Source organism: Dysidea avara, chromosome 6 (genome assembly GCF_963678975.1).
Source record: "Dysidea avara chromosome 6, odDysAvar1.4, whole genome shotgun sequence".
In the NCBI taxonomy this organism is placed as follows: Eukaryota; Metazoa; Porifera; class Demospongiae; order Dictyoceratida; family Dysideidae; genus Dysidea; species Dysidea avara.
In genome coordinates this window covers 1,126,497-1,154,406 of record NC_089277.1, presented here as the reverse complement: position 1 = coordinate 1,154,406, position 27,910 = coordinate 1,126,497, and the positions used below count along the sequence as shown (strand labels likewise).

General features: G+C 36.7%; 2 protein-coding genes across 2 annotated transcripts in view; both read left to right on the top strand.

Moving 5' to 3' along the window:
* Positions 1 to 27,910, top strand: part of LOC136258550 (dimethyladenosine transferase 1, mitochondrial-like) — a 158,502-nt gene that overhangs the window by 105,103 nt on the left and 25,489 nt on the right. The window lies entirely within an intron of this gene.
* LOC136258544 (uncharacterized) lies at positions 1,595 to 27,843 on the top strand. The gene is made up of 8 exons (XM_066051859.1): positions 1,595 to 1,686; positions 8,153 to 8,254; positions 15,585 to 15,660; positions 24,791 to 26,447; positions 26,499 to 26,842; positions 26,904 to 26,945; positions 27,322 to 27,592; positions 27,657 to 27,843. The coding sequence occupies exons 1-8, from the start codon at positions 1,669 to 1,671 to the stop codon at positions 27,712 to 27,714; spliced, it is 2,568 nt and encodes an 855-aa protein (XP_065907931.1). The 5' UTR covers positions 1,595 to 1,668; the 3' UTR covers positions 27,715 to 27,843.

Genomic DNA, 27,910 nt, shown 5'->3' with positions numbered 1-27,910 from the left:
TGTCTATAGTATCTATGGTATTACATGTACCACCAAGGCAACAAACTTTATGATGTAAAAAGTTTTATGTATTTTCATTCAAAATTATTTCCTGATCTTAGATCAACCACTAAAACATTTTTGCTCCATATCTACAATAAAATATACACAGTTTAAGTGTGTATGACTTATAACTGGATCTTCACCTGATCAACAGGTTATTCCAGTAGATGTTCTATTGAAATTTTGGTTACATACTGCATACTGCTAGACCTATAATAATGCATTGAAAAATATTTAACTTCAGACATTTCCTGATTATTATCAGAACATTGTGAAAGTTAAGTGGACACCTAACAATTTACCTGGACATTTAAACCTTTTGCTTTCCTACATGTGCTTCTGCCAATGTAGCTAAATGTTTGTTTCAAGCATTGGAGTCACCAATGTATTGCACTGTACTCAACTTCTCTCTAGTAGTGGCCAGGTTAAACTTAGCTTAGTGGTCCTAAAACTATAGTCAAAACAATATCTTGTTATTCTAACCTAAAATGTAAAGTGACTATACAGGTGAATACCACAAGTAAAAGGCTAACAGGTTATAAGTAGAGTGACATAGTGTGAACGTTACATCACACGTGACACAATTATGAAACTTTTCACATAAGTTGTACATCTGGTTACATATATAGTGCCATTGAAGATTTGACCTTTGGTGACCTTTGCAGCCATTTTTGTATTGAAAATTTATCATTATTGTGTTTATCTTCCTGAGGCATTATTTTACACTGTTAAAACATAGTTTCAGATTAAAGGTCTTGCTAAAAGAAACAACCTTTGAAGTCAATAAGTAGTTACATTCCAAAGTTACAGTAATTATATACTAGCCATGAAATTCAATAAAGTTTACTGCTCATTGGTAATTTACACCTCAAGAGCAGCAAATTTTATTAAAGTAACATAACTTTGCAGTGGAGCAAGCTATTCACTTCAAACAAAAAGTTATGTTGTTTCTTAAAACAGCCCCTTTAATGGTTTGACATTGTAGAATAATACCTCAGGGAGATAAAGACAATAATTGTCAGTGCAAAAAACAGCTGTGAAGGTTATAAAAAGCAAAATCTACAGTGGCACTATATCAACAAATAAATGTCATCAGGAGTATTACTTATGTTGTTAAAGTTTCACAATTGTATCACAAAGTGCACAAAATTACCAATCTATTTACACTTAGTTGCTCTACTAATAAGTAGTTTTACTGCAGTATTAGACAAGTAGACTGGTACAATGTTGGACATACCTTTGTGGTCACCACAAACCAGCAACACAATACTTAATTACATGCCATGGCCTCCCCTAATACCACACAATAAACTCTACTACACTTAAACACATTATTACAGTGTATATGTGACAAATTCAGACAATTATTGCAACAGATCTAGACTGGTAATTGTCCATTTTCCAACTATTAATTCACACACTTCTGATATTAATATAATTTGTTGAACCATTAATTTTGTGTTTAGTGTACAGATTAATTATAATGTACTGGGTAGTGTGATTTGTATAGTCACTTTAGTGTATGCTATTTGTTCTCACCTACAGGGTGGTAACACTCCTCTTCATTGGGCTGCATATAGTGGCCATGTTGATGCAATAAAATTACTACATAAATATGGAGGAAACATGTATTGTGAGAACAAGGTCAGTTGACATGTGTAGTATTGTTGTTATAGAGGTAACATATGTGTATCATAGTTATGCTATAACCAACAGTTCATAGTATGTGTTTGTACAGGACATACTGGCAGTTAGATACTATCTCCTGTACAAATATTATGAACTCTTGCTACACTAAAAATTGTTGTAAAGTTATTAGTTAAGGTACATGCAATAAATAGTAATGAATCAATAGTCAGGTAGGAAATATCTACTTTAGCATTAAACAAATTGTAACAACATGCCAGTGTAGGGATTTTCCCACATTACCATTGTGTAATACCATCATATCTCTTGTTTCTATAGCTTTTATTTTCTGGATCTTGTTGTATGTTATATTATTGTGACTAGTATCTTGATCATGTGACTGCTCTCACTAATAGAGATATCCCACATGATATATCAATAAGAAATGTACGTAGTCACTAGGCCTTCCAATTATGTCAGCAGAGGAGTAACAGGTCATTGAGCATAATGTCAGCATAATAGACACAAGGTTTGCGAATTGAGTATCAGAGAAGCTGAAACTCTGCACAGTTTGCACAATATTAGTCTAATAAAACCATAAATTAGGTATTCTCAAGAGTGTTTAATATGTTCCATGCAGGTTAAAATTTACATATGCAACCTTAAAATGCTCTAAGATTCAGCAGTTAATTTTAAAAGTCTCCTAGAGTAGATATACAATGAGAGCCCAAGTTTTCCCATTTTCTTAAATAGTATGTTTAACTATAAAAAATTTCCCCTCAGAGAGAGTAATTTTGTAAAATATTCTAAGTCAAAATGACCTGCACAGCCAGCAAATATAAAAATCTCAGAAAATCTAATTTTACAAAATCCCATAACCATGAAAATACCTTAATATTCAATTTGAAATGGCCTATAAGTTTCTTGGAAGACATCCACCCATGCAGTCGGTATTATACATGCAATGATAGTCAATACAATATCTTAGTGATCTCACACAAATTGTTTATTCACCAGATTCAACAAACACAGTGCACTATTAATAGAATAATTGCATACATGAGGTGCACATGGTTGTCCTAGATATTACATCATCATGTCATCACTATGCATCATGCTCTACCAACCATAGGATATGTCAATCCACACAAATATCAAACTCAAACACTCATGATACAGCCTTAAATGACTAACCAGTTTCACAACTATTTGGTTTAATCACAGTTAGGATTTTCAAGAGGGTGGGTAGTCCTTTTTCATTTTTCACTATGAAGACGATAGCTACTATTTTTAAAGTTAAAATCAAATTAGTTTAAATTTACTGCAAACAGACACTTTTAGCTGCACTACATTCATGTTTTCCTAAAATGGCTATATAACTACAAGCATTCAGTATGGGGAAATGGAAACGGAAAGTGGAAATGGAAAATGGAAATGGTCAAATCATCATATAAATGTACCCTAGAGTAAAACCCTTATATAGTGGCCACCTCATAAAGACCACTTTCTTATAAAGACCACCTCCATACAAAGACCACATTGTAATTAGATCTCAAAGATGGGTAAGGCATACTAACCTTTTAAGACCACTTCATGGTCACCTTTTATAAGACCACCCTTTTTACAAAAACCACCTCTCCACACTGTAATAATACCTAGGTTCCGAACATCTATTTTAGGACTTATCAAAACAGCTAGGTCAGCTAAAAATACTACACTCTTAAGGTCATTGTCTCTTTCTCATTTCTTGTTGGTACAGTAGGTTGTAGTGTGCTAGCCACATTTCACTTGCATGGACTAAGGACTTGACACATTCTGGTACAAACTGAGAGATAATGGTAGATGACTTAAGTGAAATGTGGACCAAAATATGGGAGATGACATTGACCTCTTCTATGAGTCATGAAATACATGTTTGAAGCTTATCAAATATTACCATGTGGTCTTTATAAAAGGTGATGACCATGAAGTGACTTTACCTATCTTTAGAACCTATTTACAATGTAGTCTATGTATAGAAGTGGTCTTTGTGCAGAGGTGGTCTTTAAAAGTGATGCTAAGTGAGGTTTTACCCTAGGACCATAAGAGCCTAGCTGTTTTGATAAAGTCATGAAATAGATGCTTGAAATCTAAGCTATTGTTGCAATGTGAGAGGTGGTCTTTATAAGAGAGTGGTCTTTCAATGGACCGTGAAATGGTCTTATAAGGTCAGCTCAGTATCTTTGAGATCTAATTACAATGTGGTCTTTGTATGGAGGTGGTCTTATAAGAAGGTGGTCTTTATAAGATAAAAACAAATGAAAGCAGTAAACATGCACACCAGTGCAATTCAACAAGTTGATCAAAGACAAATCTAAAGGGTAATATTACAAAGGTATGTGTTTACCCAAAACCTACACCAAATTATATGGTAAGATTGAGATACTTTAATAAAACAGCCATACAGAATTACTATATCTTTATCACGTAGGGGAAGAGCATAGATACTCTAATAGAACTGTCACTTTAATTTGTGTTAAAATATTTCTATGAAGTTGAAAATCAAAACACGTGCATGGTAATGTGTGATGTGGCCAAGAAATCCAGCATGCCACATTATGGATATCTTGATAGGAAGCTTGTTCATTCATGCAAAGCAGTTACAGTGCCACACTGAGAGGTAACATTACACTCATGAGCAGTTGACACTCGTGTAGCCAATTTTCGACCTGCGATTTCTTTGGCAGGTGTGTGCTAACTAACTCACCACATGTAGCCATGACACGCGAGCTCCCTCAGGTGGCAGGCTCCAGTAACCATGCACCTTCGCACATGATGTATTCCAGTCATACGTCGTGTCGAGGTATGGCCTGAATTTGAGCACTCGCAAGGGATTGTAATGTTACCTCTGGGTGGTACTGTAGCTTTATGGCCCCTTCTCCAAAGCACACCAACTTTACTTTATAGCTGTCTGTTAGGCACAGTAAGGTAGGCCACACAGAAAATTTGATTAAATTTGCATCAGCTATGGATGTTTAAAATTTAATTTTTTTTCTTCTATGATCATGGGAGTCTATTGGGGTTTCAGATTCTTTTTGCACACTTTGCAGAAATTGTTGTTCAACATAACATTAATGTATAACTCGATTGCCATGATTTTCAGTGCAAATGAAGAGCAATATAAAGGTGAATTAATGATTTGAGTATGCTATGAATATCCACAGAGTTATGAACATTATTTTATTCATATAAAAAATCAAACTTTTGTCATGGCTACATGGTAAACCTAACATGTGAATAATTTGAAAATTTGTATATACATAAACTGATCATTGTAGAAGTGGTTTGGAAAACAATAGAGTTACAGTTAAAAGGCAAAAAACTAAACTAGTATAAAATTTCAGGATCAAGATTCTCTAATAGAACAGCAATCACCACAGAGTAAGAATGGTGCACAAAATCTGTCAGAAAAATACTTACCAAGGTTCGAATCAGGGACCACCATACCTACAGGTAACATTCACATGTAATCATTGTTGCATCTGTATAGATAAGAAGAATGTGAGTAAAAACAAATGCCCAAGTCAGCCATAAGGCTGGTGTTGTGGTGTTGTGACCTTATGCTTGTAAATACAAAAGAAGTGAAATCTGCACAAAACATCCAAGCTGTGAAAGAATGGTGCGACCTTCATATGCTTGGATGAAAATAGTTGTAAAATCAAAGACAGTGGCCAAGGAATGGCTTCATTGATGCTAATGAAAATAAGTTTCATTGCTTTATTTTTGCTAGCATCATTGCAGCTATTTCTTGTCCACCATGCACCTTTAATTTCACAACGTTTTCACCAAAGTTTATATGAATTACTACATGTTGAAAGAGACACATCATTTATGATATATCTCTAGCAATGGCAATTCTAAAAGCATGCAGAGAGCAAAGCAAACTTGAATGTACCACACAGGAAATTATTGACATCTAAGTCTTCTGAGATTGTACAGTAAGAATTTTGGCTTAACATTGTTGAATACACATTGTAAATAATTATGAGTGTTGAAAGGAAGCTCATTATTTGATGCCAGTCTCTAGAAGTGGAAATTATGAATGTGAATGACATGCAATGGTACATGCATGCACAATATAAATTTATTAAGGCAGTGGATACTAAACCAAAAGTCAGTTCAACAACATATTGGCTATTTTCCTTTATACAATTAGTGTGTTTAATACTAGAATAGTTTGTGTTATTAAAATGCTATCAGTTCAGTAAACACTTCCACATATCAATGTATATTAGACCATTTTGTGGTGGATTTTGGAGGTGTCTAAGTTACTTAGACCCTTTTCATGTTTACCATATATGCGTATCACCTCTGGTAGCACTGGCAATGCATCATCACCTGAAAATTAACCTGAAACTGTTGTTACGGGTAGAGTGATGGCTTGTTTGTATGAATTGCTACTACATTTCTCTGTTACAAGCAGCTGTCAACACTGTTAACGTAGCAAGCTAATTAACTACGTATGTGTATAGTTATAAATAAGGAGAAATAATACAGCTATTGTCAGCAGGTAGTGACCTTTTTGGTCTTTAACTTACAGCTGGCCTGGCCCCTTCACTTTTTGGCCTGCTCCACTGCCCCTGCACCCCAGTTTCTATAGTTAGACCCATAAAAGTGACAAAACAAATATTTACTAATGAATAGGTAAGCAGTGCTTTATACTGTAAAACTAAGGGTTGTGCTATATCGTGTCAGGGTTTTGTAAATTCAGTTACAAGTGTTAAATCTTTTTAAATGATTAAATTCTAGGCCTGAGTCAAATATGCTCAAAGTTTTGCCCATAATGCTTTCAGGATTTCCCCAAAAGTTTCACTTCAGTGTTCCCATTATGCTTAAATTATGCTCCTAGGTTAGCAACATTTTGTAAAAATTTCTAGGAATACTTTAATCAGTAAATGTTGTATTAGACTATTTCACTACTAAGGGACTGTTCTTACTATAGAGTATTGATCTATGGAGCTATGTTCAATGCATTTTAGTGCTCCATTGCAGTCTGTAGTTTCCACTGACTGCTCTATTAGGGAGTTTCAATCAATTTCATAGAATTAACCCCACCTAATATGCTAGCATTATGCTGACATAGCACTCAATGCCTTTTATTACCTTTTCAAACTTTCACGTCTCTATACCATTATGATAAAGCAATAAAATTTTCAGTTCTTAAGTAAGCAATTAATTGACTTTATGATGCAATTTACAGAATGCAATCTTTAATATTCTGTTCCACTACTGAGATAATACCTGTTGTGTATAGTTTGTGCCCACATGCACTGTTTTCACAGACCTGGTCACAAACTCATATTTATCTAATGTGACTGCATTATTAGAGTATCTCAATACTTTGCAGCACTGGCAATTAATTCTAAAAGCTATTCTTTGATTATCAATGTGTGTTTTAGTTTTTAAAGCTTATAGCTACAGTATTAAAGGCATGAGCAACACGAAGTTAACGTTGGGAAACTTTGTCTGGTATATAGCCATAAGGTGTAATAGTTATACTTGTGCAAAAATTTCAAGTGAATAATCACAACAACAGCAACAACAACGTACAGTTTCACAATATAACAGTCTCATACTGGAGCAATTCTGCAACAATACAGTAAACATTGCTAATCTGTTGATAGGTAATTGAAGTGGTCATCATCAAGTCTGGTTTTCAGACACTTGATACATACAAAAGTAGCAACACACTACCATAATTCCTTTCCTTACTTCTTCTCCTTGTTAGTAGTGCATTGAAGAATACTTAATATCAACCATCAAAAAGTGTGTGATGATATTACTGGTGATAGTTCATGAATGACCTGTTTATCTTGTTTCTTTTTACTTAAGAGCCTGACCACTACAGGATAAGTGCAGTGGCTACTAAAATGTACAACAGAAGTTATGGATCACCTAGAAAGTGATACTAAGGGTATTTATATTTAGCAGGCATTAAATTTCACTCCTTGTAGTGTTGTACTGATATGAGAGCTTGTAATATTCCAATAGCTGGTGTACCCCATTACAATTTTGAAATATCAAGGACTAATGTGTTGGATTTGTATTGTCATTAATACCTACAACAACTGACATTGTTATCACATCTATTATGTACACTATACACATACATTAACATGTATATTTCTATATATCAAATTATATATCTGTATCTGCTGCTACTATGACATGTAGTATCAATCTGATAAAATACACAACTGATATATGACATTTCTGATAGTTAATCTAATGACTGGTACAGCTACCTGTTTGTGTAGCATGATAGCTAGTTTGCAAAATCTGTAAAACTTTCAATTTATATTGTATTGTATGCCTTGTAACAACTTATGCTACAAAGGTAATGCTACAAAGGTAAACATTTTCCCTACCAAACTAAACATGAAGTGCACAATATTACTAATATAATACAGTAATGCTGATGGTGTTTAACCTGTTATCATTACAGAGACACAAAACTCCCCTACACCGGGCTGTTGATGAGAAGAAGATCAGTGCAGTGAAGTGCATAGTGGAGGAGCTCAAAATGGACATCAGCACATTTGATGAGGTATGATATTCTGTTGTATCTAGAGAAGTTTGTGATAGTGAATAATTTGTGTAGGCAGTTATTTATAAGGTAAATAGTGTATTAGGCCATACCTATTTGATCTTATGTTGTGTGGGCAAAAATATTTTAAATTTGGGTAGGTACATGGAGGTCAGTTTGAAAATGAAAATGATAAAAAAATTTTAAGCAAAAAGAGCACACAAAATGTAAATAATTAATGTAGTTATAGTAGTACAACTTTTACATACACAGTTAAAATCTATTTTTGTCTAGGTTTTTTTGGCTTCCTGGTTGCAGGGCTCTTCCCGCCAGCATGACATAAAAATTAAATTGGCCTTACAATCGCAAACTGTTTGCACAACTCTTTTATGGAATCATCATTAATCAGCCCTTCACCCAAACCACAGTAGTAACAAACTTGAGGAAAAGACACTGTCGTTGCACTATACTGTAGTATTGTGCTTCTATTTTATCGCTACACAATAAAGTTGCACGCACTACAATTGTGTCATAGTGGAATGAAGATGGTGGGAAAAGTTCTGATCCACAAGTGTACATCCTTGAATCATCAATTTCTTGTGCTAGTGCAGATTCCAGTTTGTTCAGCTTTCGCAAGGCATTAATGCACATTGGCTTAAAACATTCTCTGCATGTAATGGTGTTATTGACTTTGCCATTATTAAATAAAGGTTCCTTCTGGTGTTAAGTTCCTTTACTTCTTGAAAGTAGGGATGCGCCAATTTTTCCAGTAATGTTTTTGGAAAAGTACGTTGGTAAAAGCAAAGAGCAAAATGCTGGAAAAATAGGTGGAAAATTTGAAAAATAAGCACCAAGTAATGGAAACTCAGCACATTTTATATGAAAATGATTGAGATACTCTAATAGAACAGTCATGCATGGTGTTAGGACAGCATTTGCTATAGGAATCACAACATTTTCCTACTTAGGTGGCCTCCCCAAAGTTGGCTCCGAGTATGGTGCTTGGCCGGAATTTGGGTGGCCTGCAGATCAAGGGGTTGGCTTTTTTTCAGCACTTCTAGGTAATTGTCCTGTTTCACTTTAGAATAATTAGTTCAAAGATTTTCGTTTAGGCTCCTAGGCTATGGGTAAACACCTTGAACAGGCTCTGCCTTCTGTGTACACCCTCCAGTGCCTAACTGGTAAAGTAGATAATAAGAATGGCAACTAAAGATCGAGATACTCTAATAGGGCAGTCACTATGTACGAAATATTCTAATAGAGCAGTCACACATGCTTGTAAGCTTGAGATACTGTAATTAAATTTTATTGATGCTCAGCATTATAGAGAAATTTCAAGCAAAATGTTGAGAAAAATAGGTAAGAAAAAAGATTGGTGGAAAGAAAAATAGGTGGGAAAAAGCAAAATAGGCTCATCCCTACTTGAAAGCTATATGAACCTTTTGAAGGCTGATCTTTGTCTGACGGCTTTTGTCCATACATTTCACTGAATGGACAGTAAGAGTCTTTTTGTGAATCCAGTAAAGGAAAAGGCAAAAAACAAAGTGCTTCAAAATCTTCTAAACTCATATGCACAGGATGATGAGTACAACGAAAGCAACTACTGTTCTGACACTTCTTTACTTGAAAATAATTATAATATTGCAGTGTGCTTCTATAAAATGATGAAGAGGCTTAGATTCTTTAATAATTTTTGATGTTAGATCCTTTGCGCTTTCAATGGATGGTTCCAAAAATCGAAGAAAACCTAAGGTTTTGTTGATTTCATCCGTGCTTACAGCAAATCAACACCAACTGCTTGTTCCTTTACTTTCATTGCTTGAAATCAGTCATTTGAAAGTTTAATTGGTTGTTCCACAGAATCTCATAGAGCCTCTTGAAAACCAGGATTATTCTCCTGTAGAACTTTGTGCATGCTTTTTCTGTAGATGATCTGACATCTTGCAGATGACGGATAGATATAGCTAGTGGCATATGCATCACATCCACTTGTCTCTGTTCATCAGCAGTTGTTGTGATATTTTTTCTAAATATTCCTCTAGCTCATTCCAAAATGCATCAAATTTTGTAGATTTTGGATTTCCATTCATTTCTCATAGATCTAAAGTGATTTGGGTATCATCAAAATCTAGCAAGGCAGCAGTAACACATTCATCCACCTCCTTTTCAGCAGTAAAGCTGCTAGAAGATGCATGCCCAGTTAAAGTTTTGTAAATGTTCCTCAAGATAAATTTTGGAGTTTTTGACAATCGACTCTACTTATCCAAAAAATTTGTCCTCATGGCCCTTGAGGCATACTTTGATTGGTCTAATATGATTTTGGTGATAACCTGGCTGGTTTTTGTAGAATTGTTGGTATTCTCCTGCATTTTCCAGGCAAATGACGTGTTCCAATCATTAAATGAAGTTTAAAGCATTTAAAACGAGTTAATGTTGGAAACTAACAGATGTAATACTCACCGTGATGCAGGTAAAAAAAAAATACTAGAATCCAATGGCTATCAGAGTAGGGCATCAATAAGAGTATCAGTGCTATAATTAGAATACTGACGCATGCGCAGTAACACGTGCAACTAATCGAACGAGTCGGCAATTGCTCTTCCCAATCCCCTCCCCTCCCCTCCCAATCATGCTTCTGTCACAATGTCTATGCTCTGCATCACAGACTAATAATAATACTACTGGACTAAGATAGACGCTGCTTCAGTGTTGAATCATTAGTCTTGCATGGTAATTCTAAGACATATGTTGGTCATTACTGTCATATGGTAACTTTAAAATAGATGTTGGGTTCAATAATTTCACATGGTAACTTTAAGACAAATAAGTATTTACATGCATACTGTTTGGTATCTATGTCAATGCTACTGCCTCTAAGGCAACATTCATTAATTTATACATGTATACACTGTTGTTACTGGACCAATACTGCTGCCACTAAGGCAAATATTGGTCCGTTACTGTTATATGCACTGTTGGTAACCAAGCCAATACTGCTGCCAATAAGGCAAATATTGGTTCATTGTTATTACATGCACAATCTTGGTTACTGAGCCAATGTTGCTGCCACTAAGGCAAATATTGGTTCATTGTTATTACTTGTGGTTACCAAGTCAATGTTGCTGCCAATAAGGCAAATATTGGTTCATTGTTATTACATGCACAATCTTGGTTACTGAGCCAATGTTGCTGCTACTAAGGCAAATATTAGTTAATTGTTATTACATGTACAATCTTGGTTACTGAGCCAATGTTGCTGCCACTAAGACAAATATTGGTCCGTTACTGTTATATGCACTGTTGGTAACCAAGCTAATACTGCTGCCAATAAGGCAAATATTGGTTCATTGTTATTACTTGTGGTTACCGAGTCAATGTTGCTGCCAATAAGGCAAATATTGGTTCATTGTTATTACATGCACAATCTTGGTTACTGAGCCAATGCTGCTGCTACTAAGGCAAATATTAGTTCATTGTTATTACATGCACAATCTTGGTTACTGAGCCAATGTTGCTGCCACTAAGGCAAATATTGGTCCGTTACTGTTATATGCACTGTTGGTAACCAAGCCAATACTGCTGCCAATAAGGCAAATATTGGTTCATTGTTACTACATGCACAATCTTGGTTACTGAGCCAATGTTGCTGCCACTAAGGCAAATATTGGTTCACACTTATGCAGATGGTTGCTATTTGTTGGTTATCCAAGACCTATACCGCTACCACTAGGGTAAATATAGGTCCACCCACTTCGGGTATGCCTACTAAGAAGAGCCAATTTAGGACAAAGTCTGCTTCATACTTAAACAAAAGGCTTTATTTACTAACCAGTACATCGCACTTACCAAGGCTCTTCATTTGCTGCATATGCAGCACCTCCATTCCCTCTAGAGGGAGTGTGATAGTGCAAGGTCTCACTTAGGATGACTGCTTGATAAGCACATTCATAGGATGGCTTCTGCAGCAAGAATTTGGATGGTCAATTTTGCTGGCCCTGCTCCAACATTCTTGCCTGCCCAAGTATTTGTCGCCTAATTTGTAATGTTACTCTTGGCCTTTAATCAAAAGTAAAAAGTCTTGACCCAAAGCAGTCGAGGCCTTGCACACCTACCAACTCACCACAATCAACTACAGATCGTGGTTGAGCTAGATGATTTCGGAAAACAAGTGAGGCTACGGATTGTGGCAGAGAATCACAGAATACAGTTGTTCCAGGCAAGGTTAGTGACAACATTAACCCATGTGCAAACTTGTACAACATTACAGGAAACTGTAAAGATAGTTGGTCAATCCAGCGATGCCTGACATACTGTATCTATCCTCAAGTGCAAAATCATTCAAAAAGACTGGCACATAATATTCAGTAGCCATTATAAGCTTTAAATTCACTTTTTGTGTTGGCTTAGGTGATGCTGGAATCAGTTTAACACTAAAGGACTCACCTACAGGATTAACAGTTGTTCTTCTATGTAATTCCAGTACTTTCTCATTATGGTCCGTGAAGTAAGATTTATATTTACGTAATGCTTCAACAAGTTGCTCCACAGATGATCGAAAGTTCTGCCACTTACATGTAGAGAACCATGGATGCATTAAATAATCAGACAGCAGGCTAATGTGCTTTTCTAGAGCTACTTGAGAAATTTGTGGTTTTTTGTGCTTCTTTTTTATCCAATCATTGAATCCTTTAAATTCAGAGAAAATGGGTGGTATATGACATGCCATTGCTCATGATGTGGATCCAGGGTCCACAAACAATCAGACAGCACTTTAACAAAATTTCCAACACTTGCAACAGCATCTGGGCTCCACCCTAGGTTCTCCTTATGCAATAATTTGTTATAAATAGCATGGTCACCTCTCAACAGTTGTTCACTACTTGTTTCATAGGGTGGTGGTAACACTACTTTACGAGCAGTTGACATATTTCATCTGAAGAAAAATGCAGTCGGTCAGGCCCAAGCAACATAAGATCAAATAGGTATGGCCTTAGTGCACATTGAAAATCTACAAGGCCCAATAAAGACTTTCCAATAGCAATTCTGTTAAAATTCTACACTATGTGCTATGAGTACAACACCTCAATATAACTTGTTGATGTAACACTTTGTAGCTATCAACACTTTCATAGGCAGACAATGCCTACAGAAAAGAAATAGTAGCATTTAAGTGCTATGTAGCTCTGTCTCAGGATATGGTACATGTTGCTGCTACACTTTCAGTCATGCAGGGTTTTTGTGTACTGTATGTTCTCAGAATAAGGGCATTCTACAATGTTTCTGTACAGCTAGTGCCATCATTCACATTTGGCACACCTAATTAGTGCCTTAAGAGCAACCTAGTGGTACTACAATCCAAGAGCAAGAACAGCTGGTCTGCATGTTATGGAACATTTTATAAGCATCTATAATTACTGCATGCAGTGAGATGCATTAAGCTGCACATCTACGTAAACTATGGTGAATTTCAAAGTTAGTCCAAGTAAGTTGTGTTATCTAGCTGAGTGTTCAATGATTGAACATAGCAACTATAGTAATAATCCATAATTCCTAGTGATGATAATGACACTTCCTTTGTGACATAGTAGAACACCATAGCATGTTTCCCAAAGGAAATTAGATTTTCTGAAGTTGAATTTAAGAGTGATGATTTATTTCAACAATGTATTATATTAATGGATGCTTGTCTTTTGTATTAAGGTGACTGTTCTATCAAGGTGACTGCTCTATTAGGGTGATAGCTCTATTATTGTGTTTCAATCTTCCTTGCAGTTCCTGGAAACCTCAGAAACTCCCCTGTAGCCACCCCTCCATAGGGGTGACTGTACAATCAGTGAAGTACATGTCTCTTTAATATTCCACATTTCATGAAGTAAGCCTGAATTGTGTGTACTAGAGGTCGATGTGCACTCTTGCTTCTTGATAACCATTAATGTTAGAAAGATTTCCTGCCACCACATTATTTAACATGTACTTCCTAATAAAATGTAACCATTGATTGATGTAATAACAGAATCTTGTCTTTGAAACTGCGTAAATCTTTTTGCTTGATAAGTACGAAACTATGAAGATTCTTGTATTTTCACTTTTCAACATAAACAGTATGTCATAAATATCTGAAGTGACACAAAAGCAGCTTTTAATTGAAAAGGTTGACACGGCCATCAGGAGAAATCAAACCCAGTGTTATCTGTTTGAAGGCACTGAGGAAGCAAGCTCCTCAACAATTGTCTGAGCTGGTACCTTTGTACTCTTCATCTTATATGATTGTGCTTTTAAACTAAACACCATTTTGATCCTCTTTTGCTACTGACTGTAGTGGTATACAGCAGATAACATCAGAAATTAATGGCTCAGTGTGAGATTAAAAACACCACTAGATTCAGGCAAACAAGACATCAGTTGCTCATCATTTTGCTTTGAAATTACTGTAGAGTGTTGTTTTCATATGCTTTTATTTCATCCATCGTAGCAAATAACTAGAATCGTACAGTGCTGTATTACTGGAGCTTTAGTGAGAATTATGGAGGTTAGACTTTTGTGCCCAAAACTTCACCCAAAAACCTGCTTCCCTTTTCCTTCATTGTGAGATTAAAAACACCACTAGATTCAGGTTGAAATTACTGTTTAGTGTTGTTTTCATATACTTTTATTTCAGCAAATAACTAGAATTGCACAGTGCTGTATTACTGGAGATTTAGTGGGAATTATGGAAGTTAGACTTTTGTGCCCAAAACTTCACCCAAAAACCTGCTTCCCTTTTCCTTCATTGTGAGATTAAAAACACCACTAGATTCAGGTTGAAATTACTGTTTAGTGTTGTTTCCATATACTTTTATTTCAGCAAATAACTAGAATCGTACAGTGCTGTATTACTGGAGATTTAATGGGAATTATGAAGGTTAGACTTTTGTACCCAAAACTTCACCCAAAAACCTGCTTCCCTTTTTCTTCATAACAGCTTAGCTGCATTAGCTATCCACAATCAACCCAAACATGTCTTCAGAACAGAGAATAGATAAGTAATATATATAGCACCTCAGTATAGCACATATCAATAGTACAGTAGCCCATGCTTTTATTTGCCCCGTGATTGATAATCATTATTACCCCGTGATTGATAACCTAGTAAGCAAATGCAAAACTATGATATCAACAACAGTTACACAGTATTGCAGAGGATATTTCAATTGTTTTGAATATTTGCACTTGTTAATAATGTGAGCCACACACTGGGATGATGCTGTGATGAACTGTTGTGTGTTCCTTATTAAAGTAGTTGTTTGATGTATCAAAGTATCTGGAGTCTCTTCAGTTTTGTTTCTATTTTGGATTACTTTTCCCATATTAGGACTACAAGAAGGAGATTAAAGAAATGTTGGGAGGGTCATTACCAGACAATCAAACTGGATCACCTGAAACACAAGGTATTATTATTGTACCATCTACAAATGTTTAGAATGTGGTGCTAATTGAATGATTGTAGTTTACTAAAATTGTATGATGCATCAATTTGTCTACAGCAAAAAAATGAAATAAAATAAAAGAATTTTTTTAATTTAAAAAATAATAATAATAAAAACAGGTACAGCTTTAAATACTAGTGTTTGAAAATCAGTTAGCTTCAACAAGTCTTAAAGAATCAGCATACCCTAATAGAACAACCACAAGATGTCAACTATTCTAATGTAATAGTCACATGTGTTTGGAATAGTTTGTGGGGTGTACCTTTAACATTAAGTGGCTCCTTGCACTTATAGCCTGGAAAGCTCATATAGAATTGCTACTGGTTTTCTCTTTAATGTCTTTATGAGATGCTACTAGTTGTTTTATTTTCTTCCTAGTATGTAATGTGAGAGCAAATCAATATCTTTACAGTGAAGCTATATACTGTATGACAAGCTGCCATTGGTATAGAAAATAATTGTTATACTATGATTATCATCATTGTAAAAGACTCTACATACACAAGTTATTGACATCATGTTAGCTACATAATGTATTGACATGTACAGTACGTTACATCATAAGTACACTAACATGTGTACTTTTCTATAACTACTGTATTGTTTCTTTTTGCTGATCACAATTTGTTACCTAGTCTGGGAAAACCAGTCTTAAAGTATCGAGTAATGCTGGATTTAAGATTTAGTACATTTTAGCTTGCAAAGGGGTGAAGTTACATATTTTAAGTCTATTGAATTTGTTACTTTGGATTCTGTTGGTAAATAAATTCGTCGATTTGTTGACATAACTGAAATCACTATCTTTGGCACTAATTCATCTGTGTAGCAACAAGATTGGCAGCTGAAGACAGCAGAAAACAAGATGTATATTTAGGTATCAAATGCACCCATTGGATGATTTTCCAAAATTTGGTCATAAATACAGCCACTTGTGTTACCACTTCTTTCTATAAGCTACTGCTGTATGGAGCACTTTTTGTGTGTGGGAGATTCTAATAATAACATCTTTTGTGCATGGTGCCTTTTTTGTCAAATTGGTTAATACATTTTATCTTTTTTTTTTTACAATTTGGCTTGAGTTGAATTCTTTTGGCTTGTACCAGATATTTTGATGATGTTAATATCAAGTGATTCTGGTTGAGTACTCTAATAATTCAACATTAGCATAGCTGTTCACCATATATACCCTAGTTAACTGTTATAGAACTCATTTCACATGTTGATCACATTAACCTAGCAAGGTCAGAATAGTGCAATAAAATGTAGTAGAACAAGCTCTAATACATTTTCTTATTAAATGTTTTTTTAGTGCATAAACAATGGTTCAAAGTGTGCATTATTCAATTGGCTCAAATTTGTGAATACGCAACCTTAGTGATTGAAATTACAAACAGAAGACTGCAAGAATCTGACTGCTCATCGTATCATGAACCATTTTCATCACACTTGAGACACTAGAAAGTAATTGAAGGTGGTTGTACATGAAGCCATTAGTTGTTTGACAAGTCAATTAGCTCACACCACAAGTGACCATCACTGCAGTTGGGAATGTTGCTGAACAAGCTGTAGAGGAATAATATTTGCGAATTGTGTGTACTATTGCTGTAATAATTAGGTCTTTTAGCAGCAATTACAACTTAGTTTTCTCAAGCTGCCTGTCTTTTTACACAGGAAAATTATAGTACCAATTTGAGAAATTCCATTTACCAAGGGAGCCAATAGGATGACTATTGTTTAATGAATTAAGCTAAAATATACTTGAAATTATACCAATTTGCTACCAACTGCATAATATATATGTAGCTAATTCTAACTATAATAGCTGCATACAATCAAGACACACGATAGTGTGTCGTGCGGCCCAAGAAGCCGGCGCACCACAGCGTGGGTATATTGACAGGAAGAAGGAAAACGTCATTTTCACATCTATGTATCTCGGTGATACCTTAGGAACCAAATTTGCTGTTGAGTTGCCCACCAGCTAGGGGAGTTCACATTCCAAATTTGGAGGAAATCGCTCAAGCCATTTCCGAGATACGAGCAGCCAAAGTTTCGGGTTTTTTTTTCTTCATTTTTTTCTTATTCTTCTTCGTATTTCCGCACACTTGCAAAAATTGCTATAAAACACAATCGCGTACTCCGATCGCCTTGAAATTTGGTACACAGAAAGGCAATCCAAACAATGGCGGATCCAGGATGGGGCATTTGCTCGGGCATTTGGGGCAATGCCACCCCCCCTTCCTTCTCAGTGAAAGAGCCATACTTCTTTTTATAGAAATACTATACACCTTGTCATAGTTGGCAGAGCAAAATCAATTTATATAAAATTGCATATTATCACCACTGAAACTAAAGTTAAAACAGCTGTCAAACAGTCAACCAACACCTTCGTACGTGTTAAGTGCCTCTAAAAATAATTATCGTGTGGCTGGTATCTAAGACTTACAAGCCTTTTAAACAGCTTTTAAGACTTCACGACCATCTGCAAAGGACATAATGACCTACTAAGGAGTGATCATTGCTGTTTAAAAATACAGTAACTAACAAGAGAATTAGTTGCTCTCCCCAACCACCTACAACTTAGTCTGTTTGTGCCCCTCCCCTTGCCAGCTCCTGGATCCGCCCCTGCCAAAGGCGAATCCTAGTATCATATTTGGTGCAAATCTGATGAACGGTTAAGGATTTATGACAATTATTCGCGTAAAACAAGATTGATTTGTTGTCACACCTACACTCGGGCTATAGGGTAAACCGTTTCATAGAATGAGTTGAAAATCGTTTTGTGGATAGATCAACCATTGTAGGAGTGCCTTTTGGTGGTTTGAAAGCAATCGAAATAAAGATCATGGAGATATGACACGAAACCGAAGGTGTGTAACAATTGCGCGATCGAGATTCGTGAATAAAAATACCAATAATTTTCAGGCAAACCGCATAGAGCAGTGAGCTGAAAATGGGTATGTAGCTGGAATAGTCATCATAGAAAGTCCTTGCAGTAGTACAGAACAATCGGATTACAAACCACTGAGTTATGATTCCAAAGCCAACTCCGTGTAGCAAATGCGAGATCGAGATACTCTAATAGAACAGTCACCCTAATAGAGCATTCAGCTAGTTCATGACCTACTCCATTACAGATTTTTATTACATTGCAAGTTATGCTGTTGGGAGTTCAGCAGCAACCAGTTAATATTGTAGACAGTTCAGCTACAAGATTTTGATTTGATTTGATTTTTAAATTAGCCTCAAGTCAGTCGGCAATGCCGTTCTTCCCTGACTGAGGAGGAAACACAAAAATAGCATACATATACACATATAAAATACAACAGCACACACACAATAACTGAACAAAAAATTACAACACAACATAGCACATACAAAACAATTAAGCAAACAATTTACAAACACAAAAATCATCAACAAATTTTACACAAATAAGAAAATAAATTGTCCTGAAAAGTTGGAGATGTTAACATGTTGTTAGAAACTGCATTCCACCAGTGGGCAGCTTGAGATCTAAATGCTTTTGAGTAAAAGAAAGTCTACATCTTGGTGGCTGTGCAAATAACTGTGTAGTATGAGTAGCATACTGATGTTGACGTCCAAATTATATTGGTGGAACTAATGGTATATGTTTTGGTTGAAAGTACTGATGGTGCATTGCACAGAGTGTGCGATATTGTATCATACTGCCTATTGGCAGCCAGTGTAAAGTGGGAAAATGATGGTATATATGGTCATACTTATGAAGACCCAAACATAGACGAATAGCTCGATGTTGTAGACATTTCAAGCGATTGACATTAGCATTTGTGAGGGATGGACCCCAAACTGGTAAACAGTACAAAACATGAGAAAATACCAAACTTTCAATAAGCATCTTAAACAAATCTGTCTTAAAGATCAACCTCTGTTTGTTCAACAAATATAAGTAGTATGACATTGATCTACATACTTTGGAGACTTGAGAAGACCAAGAAAGAGTGCTATCAAATATAAGACCCAAATACTTCTGCTTGGATACAACACTAAGAGGTGTGTTGTTGACAAATATATTAGGAAAGCGAACAGGTTTACGCTGGCCTGCACTTTTAAACCACATCACAGAGGACTTTGACAGATTCAATGCCATTCTGTTTACTACAGTCCACTGACTAATAACTTCAAGATGCGAGTTCATCAATGAAGAAGCTCCCTGAATATCCGGGGCAGAACAAATCAATGTCGTATCATCGGCATATTGCAACAATATACCACCAAAAACCTGAGATGGAAAGTCATTAACATATACTAAAAACAGTAGGGACCAAGGGCACTGCCTTGAGGTATTCCCCCTTTCATGGTCCTCCATTCTGAAAAATTGTCCACACCCTTAACACGATGCGAACGGTCTGACAGATAATTTTGGAACCACTTTAACACTGCTGGACCTATATCCAACTGAAACAATTTATCAAGCAGGATATGATGGTCCAGTGAATTAAATGCCTTACGAAAATCCAAGAAGGAGGCACACACTGTATTTCCCTTATCCAAACATTGCACAATAAAATCGACAGCCACCAAAAGGATGTCCTCGGTTGACTTGCCAACCTGATAAGCACCCTGGTGTGAACGAAGAAGAGAATGTTGTTCAAAGTAGTCACTTAACTGGGCAGACACAATTTTTTCTAAACTCTTAGCCAGCACAGGCACCACTGATATGGGTCTAAAATTCCCAGGATCACTGGTTGCTCCACCCTTGTGTACAGGAGTTATATGAGATCGTTTCCACTGGGAAGGGAAAACACCAGCCTTCAAAGATTCATTAAATAACTTGGTAAGGGGAACAGCAATCTCACACATAACTGACTTTAAAAATCTGGCTGACAGACCATCAGGCCCTATAGACTTCTTAGTATCCAAATGCTGTAAATGAGAACACACCAGTGAGACAGGAATCTCTGAAAATGTGAATGGGTTACTTCCAATAGAACTAGATGGAATGACAAAACTGGCAGCACTTTCATGATCAGAGCTAATGGCCACAGTCTGAAAATGATCATTAATCTGATTTAAAGCTAGTGAATCCGTTGGTGCTGTGCGATTACGAATATTCCTTCCAAACACAGTGTTAACATGGGACCACACACCAGCAACATGCATAGGATTAGCTCTACTCCTCTGCATTAGCATCTGAAGATAATCAACCTTGGCTTGTCTTACAGAAGTCTTCAATTCATTCTTCAGCCGCTGAAAACGACACTTGTCATCAGGATCACCAGACCTGTCAGCTTGATGTTTAGCCTTATTCTTATATGTTATGAGCTGACGAATATCATCAGAGAACCAAGGAGTAGGTTGTTTAGGCCGTCTAGAATGCACACTATGGAGTGGTAAAAACAGGTCAAGTACTTCAGATAACACAGTATGAAAAAAATCACACTTATCATCAATACTATCAAATGTATCCATCAGATGCCAAGGAATGGCTTGCAATACTGTCCGTACTTGATCCCAATCACACTTCCTAAAAGATTGGATCCAACGGTGATGATGAGAAGGTCTCAGACTAGGAATATCAAAATCAACCACCTGCACTCTGTGGTCACTGATACCCACTGTTTGTGTAACATTAGAGGTATTAAAAGAACTGGTGCCAGTAACATGATCGATTAATGTTGCTGACTGATCACAAACTCTAGTTGGATCTTTTATCTTCTGACTCAACTGAAAATCAGCCAGTAGGTCTAGATATTCCTTTGTAACACCACCAGACACTAATAAGTTAACATTAAAGTCACCTCCTATCAAAATGTAATTAACATTAGATGATAACATCATTACAACTGATTGTAATTCAGAAAGGAGTGTAGTAAAAGGAACAGAAGGTGAACGATATACTGACAAAACAGCAATACGATGGTGTTTTACAGTCACAAAGCAACAACAAGCAAGCCACCCTGTAGAGAGTTCAGCTACAAATAATTATATTGCTGTATAATTATTACAAGTCACACTGAAGAGAGTTCAGCTATCAACAAGTCATGCACCCTGTAGAGAGTTCAACTACAAAAAATTCACTCTGTAGAAAATTCTGCTACAAACAATCTTCATGCAGAGAGTTTAACAATCAAAATCCACCCTGTAAAGAGTTCAGCTTTACTAATTATAACACCGTACTCTTTAGAGAGATCAGCTAGAAACAAGAGTGAACTCAGCTAGAAAACGTCACCTTGTAGAGTGTTCAGCTACAAACAAATCAACCTGCAGAGAGTTCAGCTACAAACAAATCGCACTGTAGAGAGATCAGCTAGAAGAAGCCACCCTGTAGAGGGTTCAGCTGTGAACTGATTACCCTGTAGAGAATTCAGCTAGAAACGAATCACCCTGTAGAGAGTTCAGCTACAAAGAAACCATCCTGTAGAGAGTTCAGCTACAAACAAATCACCCTGTAGAGAGTTCTGCTAGACACAAGTCACCAAGTAGAGAGATCAGCTAAAAGAAGTCCCTTTGTAGAGAGATCAGCTAGAAGAAATCACCTTGCACAGAGTTCAGCTACAAAGAAACCATTCTGTAAAGAGCTCAGCTACAAACAAATCACCCTGTAGAGAGTTCAGCTAGAAGAAGTTACCTTGTAGAGAGTTCAGCTAAAAGAAACCATCATGTAGAGAGATCAGCTGCAAACAAAAATCACCCAGTAGAAAGTTCAGCTACGAATAGATCACCCTGTAGAGAGTTCAGCTAGAAACAAATCATCCTGTAGCGAGATCAGCTACAAACAAGTCACCCTATGGAGAGATCAGCTAGAAGAAGTTACCTTGTAGAGAGTTCAGCTACAAAGAAACCACCATCTTGAGAGTTCAGCTGCAAACAAATCACCTGTAGAGAGTTCAGCTATATAGAAACAAATCATGCATCCTGTAGAGAGATCAGCTAGAAGAGGTCACCTTGTAGAAAGTTCAGCTACAAAGAAACCATCATGTAAAGAGTTCAGCTGCAAACAAATCACCTGTAGAGAGTGGGCAATTGGAAACAGTGGAAATGGAAACCGGAAACGGAAAGTGGAAATGGAAAACGGAAATGGTCAAATCTCATATAAATGTACCCTAGAGTAAAACCCTTGTATAGTGGCCACCACATCTTAAAGACCACCTCCTTATAAAGACCACCTCCATACAAAGACTACTTTGTAATTAGATCTCAATGACTTATAAGACCATTTCATGATCACCTTTATAAAGACTACTCTCTTTACAAAGACCACCTCTCCACATTTTAATAATCGTTCCAAACATCTTATCAAAACAGTTAGGTCAGCTAAAAAATACTACACTCTTAAGGTCATTATATATAACTCTTTGAGACCTCATTTTGTTGATACAGTAGGCTGTAGTGTAGGCCACTGAGTGAAGTGTGTACCAATAACATGGCATTGACCTCTTTCTATGAGTCATGAAATACATGTTTGAAGCTTATCAAATATTACCCATGTAAAGAGGTGGTCTTTATAAAAGGTGACCACGAAGTGGCCTTACCTATATCTTTAGAACCTAATTACAACGTATTCTTTGTGGTATTTGTACAGAGGTGGTATTTAAAAGTGACACTAAGTGAGGATTTACCCTAGGACCGTAAGAGCCTAGCTGTTTTGATAAAGTCATAGAATACATGCTTGGAATCTTAGCTATTATTACAATGTGAGAGGTGGTCTTTGAACAGACTATGAAATGGTCTTATAAGGTCAGCTATCTTTGAGATCTAATTACAATGTGGTCTTTGTATGGAGGTGGTCTTTATAAGAAGGTGGTCTTTAACAGGTGGCCACTAAACAAGGGTTTCACTCTAGGGTACATTTATATGACGATTTGACCATTTCCATTTCCACTTTCCGTTTCCGGTTTCCATTTCCACTGTTTCCAATTATCCGTAGAGAGTTCAGCTACAAACAAATTACACTGTAGAAAGATCAGCTAGAAGAGGTCACCTTGTAGAGAGTTCAGCTACAAAGAAATCATCATGTAAAGAGTTCAGCTGCAAACAAATCACCTGTAGAGAGTTCAGCTGCAAACAAATCACCCTGTAGAGAGTTCAGCAACGAAAAGACCACCAGTTCAGCTAGAAGAAGTCACCTTGTAGAGAGTTCAGTTACAAAGAAACCACCCTGTAGAGAGTTCAGCTGCAAACAAATCACCCAGAAGAGAGTTCAGCTACAAACAAGTCGCCCTGTAGAGAGTTCAGCTACTGTGTAAACAAGTTACCCTGTATAGAGATCGGCTACATATCAAGTCACCCAGTAGAGAGATCAACTGCAAACAAGTTATACGTAGGGAATAATTGATATGTAATAAATATATGTATTATATATAATTTGTACATTTACTGATAAAATCAGAAATAGTTAAAATCTTCTTCATCATCTTTTTCTTCTTCCTGTGGTAAAGAAAAAAAGATAGGTTAAAAAAGCCCCAAAGCTGGCCATAGGCCGGCGTATACAAATACAAAAAGAAGTGAAATCTAATCCAAAACAGCCAAGCTGTAAAAAAATGAGTGCGGCCCTGAGAAAGGCTATGGTGAAAAAAGATGTTAAATCCAAGGTGGTGGCCAAGAAATGGCTGTGATGGTAGGTTAATGGTAAAAATTTTAATAATGACAATTCAGGTGAATTTTGTGCCAAGACCTAGCAGCACCAAATTCACCTGAATTGATTTTATTAAAATTTTTACCATCAACCTACCATCACAGCCATTTCTTGGTCGCCACCTTGGATTTCACATCTTTTTTCACCATAGCCTTTCTCAGGGCCGCACTCATTATTTACAGCTTGGCTGTCTGGATTAAATATTCATTAAAGCTTTGAATGTTGCATTCAAACCTTCAAAGCTTAATATTGATACTTGTTTATGCACTAATGTTTAACAAAACAATATGCTCCCTTCTAAATGCAGCAATTTCTGTGCAACATATTTTTGAATCCATTGAAATATGTATTAAAAATCAGCTAAGAATAAAATGTTGTTGTGAGCCGTAACAGGCTGTACACATACTGTAATGGGGTTTTTCACTTCACAATTTAGCTTCAAGAAATATGTACCATTCTATATATCTGTAGTCACTGAGCAAGAAAGAAAAGCCTACAGACTAGCATTGAAACATGGATTAGCAAAGTCTGCCACCTTCAGACTCCTAGTGTTTGGCCCAGAGAACTCTGGCAAAACATGCCTCATAGGAACATTGTTCAACGAGCCCTTCCAAGAAAATGCTGCCACTAAAGGTGCAGATGTCCATATCTGCACTATTTATGCCGCCAACTGGTGCAAGTGCTCAGCTAAAGAAATGGCAGAGAAGCTCCAAATAAAGTTTTGCAAAAACCTGAACATTGCAGCAAAGAAGCAGGTTGATCCAATGTCAGTTGCCCGTCCTTCCAGTGACCCATCCAAACCTGCAGCTTCGGTCAATGTCCAAAGCAGTGCTAAAATACCTGAGGTCAAAATAGAGGAGATCAAGCATGCCAAGGCCATCAAGATCACCAGTGAAGAGGAGTTCACTGCAGTTGTTTGGGATTGTGCAGGCCAGGAGAAATACATCACTACTCACACATTTTTCGTCAGAAGAAACAACCTAGTTTTCATTGTTTTCAAGGCTTCCTGCAACCTTTTTGGTCCAATTGAAGCGAGACGAGGTGATCACCAATCATCACCAAAAGTTACCCACTTCAAGGTGATCCACTACTGGCTGCAGACAGTGACTTCTGTTCGCCATGAAACGGGTGGAGCTGCTCATATGTCTGAATTTTTACCAACGGTAGTTCTGGTAGTCACACACATTGACGAAATCATTGGAGGTATTGAGGAAGCAAAAGATGCGATCATCACCCAACTTGCTGAGGAGCTTAAGGGGAAACCTTATGCCAAACACCTCATAGGAAATCGCGATGGAAAAGGCTTATTGGAAGCCCTGAAGGAGTTTTGCATATTCCTTAGCAACAAATCAGAATTCAGGGATCCAGAGACCATTGCTCGGCTGAAAAAGATTGTGCAGCAAGCATCTGCACCCATATTGGAGGAGAAGCATCCGCTGGTCTACATCAAGATTGAGAAGTCCCTGTTGTCACTTCAAAAAGAAGTCATCACAACCACTGAGTTCCATGAGGTTGCAAAAGATAATGGCTTCTTGGCTGACAAGGATAGTCCAGAAATCATGGGTGCACTCGATCACTTTCATCAGATGGGGATCATTCTTCATTTTCCATCCATTGATGAGCTGAAAGAGTTGGTCTTCCTGTCCCCACAGTGGCTTGAAAAGCTTTTTGCCTATCTCATCATTGCTCACCCTTACAAGATATCTGGAGACAACAAAGATCATTTGTACGAATGCCTTGTGCAAGATGGCATCCTTTTTGGAACTTTCCTAAAGCACATGTTGCAAATGTTCAACAAAGCACAAGAGGTTACAGGCTGCAATATCTCTTTTGAGCAAGCTGTTGCTTTCCTTGCCAAGTTTCGTTTTATTGCTGAAATAAGCATTTCCACTAATTTTCTTGAACAATCCCATCCAAGGTTGCAGTGTGAAGAAAATACAGAAATCTTCATTGTGCCGTCACAGCTGTCTGAATATAAAAGAGAAGTGCGATCATCGTTTGTTCAAAAAACAGATGTTTGGTCTCTTCATTTCATCTTTTCTGATGGCTTTGTTCCTTCCACCATTTTTTATCAGGTGGTGGCAGCCTGTATTACTTGGAATACTAAGAGGAGTCAACCCATTTCCCGGTATGTTACATTTGTAGTATCATTGGCTGTTTGTTACTTTTGCTTACACAGGTTGAAATGTCATGAGATAATGATGGTGCTGGATGAGGGCCAGTACTATGGTGTCAGTTTGTGTGAGGAAAGTGTCAGCATTCAACTGGATATCATCCTGGATAAAAGCATTGGAATCCCCTCCTGTGAACATCGCAAGCAGCTTATTGACTTTTTTGAGTCTGTTCTTCTCCAGGTTTGCAAGGAATTGATTCCTGCCTCTCCCAAGCCTAAAATGCGTATACCATGTCCCTTCTGCCACAAGCCACATGTCAAGTATGATGCTAAACCAGACGAACTACTTTGCAGGGAGCAAGAAAGGATGGTCCCAAAAAAATACTATCAAAATTTGTTGACTTATGAAGGTATTTATTAAATTTTAAGATGGCTATAATAATTACATACAATTATTTTTCACCACTGAAGGTACTGATGGAGATGGTGATGAATGCACCACTGGACAAGAAGGTTTGTGAATTATGAAAATGTTTCTTGGAAAATTATTATATGTAAAGTGTGAACGTATTTGCAGGATTGGTGGTCTGTAAATATAAGTATACACCTGAGATGCTCAATGAATTTTTCCTGAAAAGAAACAAATATAGTTTTAATTATTAAATGTCACCATCGGCTTTTAGAGTACTTACAACAATGTCATTGTCAATGTGTACATATTCTAACAGTATAGCCATGTACTTAAATGTGTTTGCCAAAAGAATTTCCCTCAATAAGGTCAAGTTATTGGCAGTACCTAACAATTGTCAGTGCTTCAGTTTTCCTAGTATTCCACTGAGATTAGAAAAGTATTGTCTTAATGTTTCCATTACTATATTCCCATTCATAGAGAGGGACAGAGTCACTTTACCTGGTTTATTGGAGCATCTTAATGATGTTGTTCACTGGGATAAATTTGGAGCATATCTGTTGCCGGCTGAGTACTCAGTGGAAATCCAAAATATTCGTAAAACTTACAAAGGAGATGTTGATGAATGCAAACTGGCACTGTTTCAAAAATACATGGAGGTTGGGGACCGGTCCTGGACAACAGTTATTACTGCATTGAAGAAGAGTGGCTATAAAAATATTGCCAAAGACACAGCACGATCACTTGGCTTGTAAGTTGGTGTTTGATGGATGTCATTGACCATGTGACATAATAATGGTTTTGTTTTTTTTCAGGAAGAAGAAAGACCAGTTGGCCACAGATCAACGAAGGGGACAATGTGTCCAGTCTTAATACAGTAACTACAGTAACTGTAATACTTGCTAAGATTAGCTAACTGTGCTGCTAGCAAATATGCATTCATTAACTTTTAGAACAATTTTGCTACTGCTGCTGCTGCTGCTGTTTTTCTCTTTTATTTAAAATGATAAAAGTAGTTTTCTTATTAACTGATTGATCTAATCAATATAGTTAGAAGTGTTTAGTATAA

Coding starts and splice junctions, on each gene's coding strand:
- LOC136258544 (XM_066051859.1), top strand. Junction 15,661..24,790: donor TGGATCACCTGAAACACAAG/GTATTATTATTG, acceptor ATATATCTGTAG/TCACTGAGCAAGAAAGAAAA. Junction 27,593..27,656: donor ACAGCACGATCACTTGGCTT/GTAAGTTGGTGT, acceptor GTTTTTTTTCAG/GAAGAAGAAAGACCAGTTGG.